Below are 3,626 nucleotides of genomic sequence, written 5' to 3' on the forward strand. Positions count from 1 at the left end.
GTAAGCTCAATTGTTCATCATCTCTTTAACCGGTGAGGCTTTAATGAGTGCATCTACTGGCACAATAAAAGTCTCCGTTGAGATTTTTGTCACCTCTAAAAGTCTTTTTTTTTTAAAAGAATGACGTTGAGCGTCTATCGTGCATGCGATGAACGCTTGGTGCAAGTTCGGAAGTGGTCATGCACCTACGCACTACTATATATATATATATATACATTCATTCAATAGCAAAGGGAAGATCAAACATTTTCATATCTCAAATACATGGGCGCACACACGTGCACATACACACACGCATACAAAGAAAGAAACAACAGAGAGCAGTCTTTTCTTTCCTCAGTAGTTCTCATCTTCACGAACAGGAGAATGAGAATGGATGAGAAAAATGTGATCATAGAACAACCCAGCAAGGCCCCCACCTACAAGTGGCCCGACCCAGTAGACCCAGTGGTCGGTCCAATCCCAGCTGACCAATGCAGGGCCGAAGGACCTGGCTGGGTTCATGGATGCACCCGAGAAGGCCCCACCAGCCAAGATGTTGGCACCAACCACAAACCCCACAAGAATGGGCCCCAGACCTCCTATCTGTCCCCTATTGGGGTCCACTATTGTGGCATATACCACAAACAACAAAGAGAAGGTGAGAACGATCTCCATGAGCACCCCTTGCAAGTAGCCCACCCCACTAGCGAGCGTGTGCACTGGTGTCTCCTGTCAAAACCATCCAAATACAGCACACTTAGAACCCCATGTTTAATTTATCAACATCAGATCTTGCAATATATAGGGAAAATATTGGCTACACTCGTGGGTTCCGACCCCTAGCTAGTTGAAACTCACCCCTAGCTAGTTGAAACTCATAGGGTGAGGTCTTTTTGACCAAAGCTGACACTATAAATCTAGTTCAAACTCATGTGAGGGTAGGGTTTTTAACCAAATCTGACCACATAAATGTGTTCAGCAAGGTCAAAATAGTAGGACTTAAATCTTAGATTGTTTTTTTTTTATGTAAAAAAAGTGATTTTATGAAGATTGAAAATTAGACAATAGTAGGGATCGACCCTTGCATCATATGTTTGAGATATAAAATTATGACTTTTCAAGGGTTGTAAATTAGTTATATTGTAGGTCATTGATTTTTTAACCAACAAAAAAATCCGATAGACATTGGGAAAACATGATCCAAGGGACGGTTTCTACTAAACTAAACATGTAAATCACATTTGGAGAGTCAGATGTGCAAAAGAAATAATAAAAAATAAAAAAAGATTTTACTTGTGAGTTTGGAACCCATGTGTGCAGCCAACATTTTTCCCAATATATACATTGGGAAAGTATTGCCTACACACCACCGAGGTGGTATATATACCATGTGGTAAGCGGGTTCCTGTGCCAAGCTGAAGGCCCAGGTTCAAATCACTCTGTCAAGTGGGGCTTAAGAGATATCTGGTAGGGGTCTGCCTAACCCCAGCTTGCTTATCAAAAAAAAAAATTGCCTGCTCACACTTAGTACTGTAGTATCGAGCAGAAACTATATGGTTTTTAACATTTTTTTTTGGATAAAGTCTCGTGAATATCCTGTACATAGCTTAGTAAAAACACTTTTTTGCCATGTGTGAATTGCCAAGTGTCACTGTTTTTTTTTTTGAAAGGCACCTCAAATAGCTGTCATAAAGATCTGCTAAATCATAGTGAAGAAATGCTCCAACGTCCTTACCGTCCATTGTGGCAGATCACACCGTACGTGGAAACTGCATACAATGGCGTGTCCAGTGTCCTTTTAGGTGTGCCTTGTGCCCATGTGACATAGTCATCTAAGTATGTTGGCACATTGCTCAACCGTGTAAATCTTTTTACTTCAATGCATGAATGCATGGTTCATTTCTTTGCTAGCTATCTTGTGCTTGTGCGTGTTCCCTAGTCGCGTCGATATTAGATCCAACCTAATATGTTCTTGGGTATAAACCACAACGTAGGCACCTATTTGTACACCTTCAAGGCGCATCTAGAAGGTCGACCCATGACACCATGGGGAGGCAAAATACTTACCAATCCACCTGTTAGGAACCTGAGCAGCAGGCAGGCCAGAGTAGAGCCCAGCAATTGAGCAATCCAGTAAAGGACAGACCTGAAGATGGTGATGTTACCACCAACAGCTAAGCCCAGTGTGACTGCAGGGTTCAGGTGACCACCTGAAATATGTAGCCCTGCAGATATCATGACCGCAACCACGAGTGCGTGGGCCACTGCCACTGCTGTCAAGCCTGCTATGCCGGATCCGCCAACCAACTTATCTGCATTTAAAGATCCAAACTTCTTAAGTCAAAATGTATATATATATATATATATATATATATATATATATATATATATATAGAGAGAGAGAGAGAGAGAGAGCATTTCTTAAGAGGAGATAATTTTCATGCGAAATGTTTACGTGAAAATTGGTATTAAACACATTTGCCAGTCTTTCAAAGTTGCATTGAAGAAGGGCTGATTCGAGATGGAGCCTTAAATGACAGACTATGAAAACTAAAAGATTACATGTACAAAATTGATGTACAGTTGTTAGATTTTGATCGAATACGCTGGTAGGGGTCCGCCTTTAGTTGATAAAGCTCGAGGTCCTTTTACCTGCCAAATGAGAACACCCAACTTCGACATTGTGGCAAGAAATGCTGCAAGTAGGTTAATTTCTAACCATGGTTGTCCCTTGGCTGGTGACAAACCACGGCCATCCCTTGGCTGGTGACAAACCACGGTCAATCCCAGCTAGGAAGGCCGTGTCCTTGCGTCCTACACTATAATTATTTTGATAGAGCATGGAAAATTATAACGACAGATGAAGGCAGAGGCAGCAGCGGGATTGCACTTCCATTTTGATAGAGAATGGAAAATTATAGTAACTACAGAACTGTCTTTAAATTCGAAAACCAACTTTAATTGCCATTTTCATCATTTGAATTCACATAAACTATTAAGAAAAATATCATAATTCACTTAAAAGCTAGATTTGCTCCTTGATTACCAGATGCCATTGCCGTGCCGACCCCGGCGAAGACAAACAGAAAGGTGAGGATAACCTCAGCCAGCACAGCACGAAGACAGTCAGGCTGAGCAGCCTCCTGCTGACTTCCTAACGTTATTTTTCCCATCCTTCTCTAAGGAAACGAGATTACAAGAGAATTAACTATATTCCCTGAGATGGAGAACTTGGCCTTCTACTCACCTCTCAACCTTACTTCCTCTTAGCCCTATATATATGTATATATATATAAGAAGAAAGGATGGAGAGAACGGGTAGCATGCTTAGAATAAGGTTCCTAATCATTTTTCAAATATTAAAGTTTAACTATAACCGTGTGAAGGTTTGACATTCGAATAGCAAGTCCACTTGAACTGCCTTGATGATGGTGACGCCAAAGACACTGTGACCATTGACCTCTACATCATTTTCCCTTTTCTTTTATGTCATTCTTTATATATTTGAAATAGTCTCCCTTTGAACATCCCGTGATATCTTTCACTTCCAAGCTTTTTGCTGGTACAGCTTTATTTCGATTGGCAGGTACAGCTTCATTTTGAAAAGGCGTGCTCTATTATTGGACTCCCCTTTTATCGCCAAA

The 3,626-nt window shown here is 41.1% G+C and overlaps 1 protein-coding gene across 1 annotated transcript; it reads right to left on the bottom strand.

The window, feature by feature from the left end:
* Positions 1-336: 336 nt before the first annotated feature.
* LOC149830174 (aquaporin TIP4-1-like) lies at positions 337-3,155 on the bottom strand. Its single transcript, XM_090015398.1, has 3 exons — positions 3,029-3,155; positions 2,050-2,294; positions 337-711 (listed from the first exon to the last, which is right to left on the bottom strand). The coding sequence occupies exons 1-3, from the start codon at positions 3,153-3,155 to the stop codon at positions 337-339; spliced, it is 747 nt and encodes a 248-aa protein (XP_089871524.1).
* Positions 3,156-3,626: the final 471 nt, after the last annotated feature.

The sequence above is a fragment of the Nuphar pumila genome, chromosome 8, assembly GCF_984573655.1.
Source record: "Nuphar pumila chromosome 8, dmNupPumi1.hap1.1, whole genome shotgun sequence".
Classification (NCBI taxonomy): Eukaryota; Viridiplantae; Streptophyta; class Magnoliopsida; order Nymphaeales; family Nymphaeaceae; genus Nuphar; species Nuphar pumila.

What these genes read in the sequence shown, in the direction of transcription:
- LOC149830174 (XM_090015398.1), bottom strand. Translation starts at nt 3,155, where the DNA reads ATGGGAAAAATAACGTTAGGAAGTCAGCAGGAGGCTGCTCAGCCTGAC. An exon ending in CGGCACGGCAATGGCATCTG is followed by an intron (nt 2,295 to 3,028) that starts GTAATCAAGGAG and finishes CTTTAAATGCAG; the next exon opens with ATAAGTTGGTTGGCGGATCC. An exon ending in GGTTCCTAACAGGTGGATTG is followed by an intron (nt 712 to 2,049) that starts GTAAGTATTTTG and finishes TGGTTTTGACAG; the next exon opens with GAGACACCAGTGCACACGCT.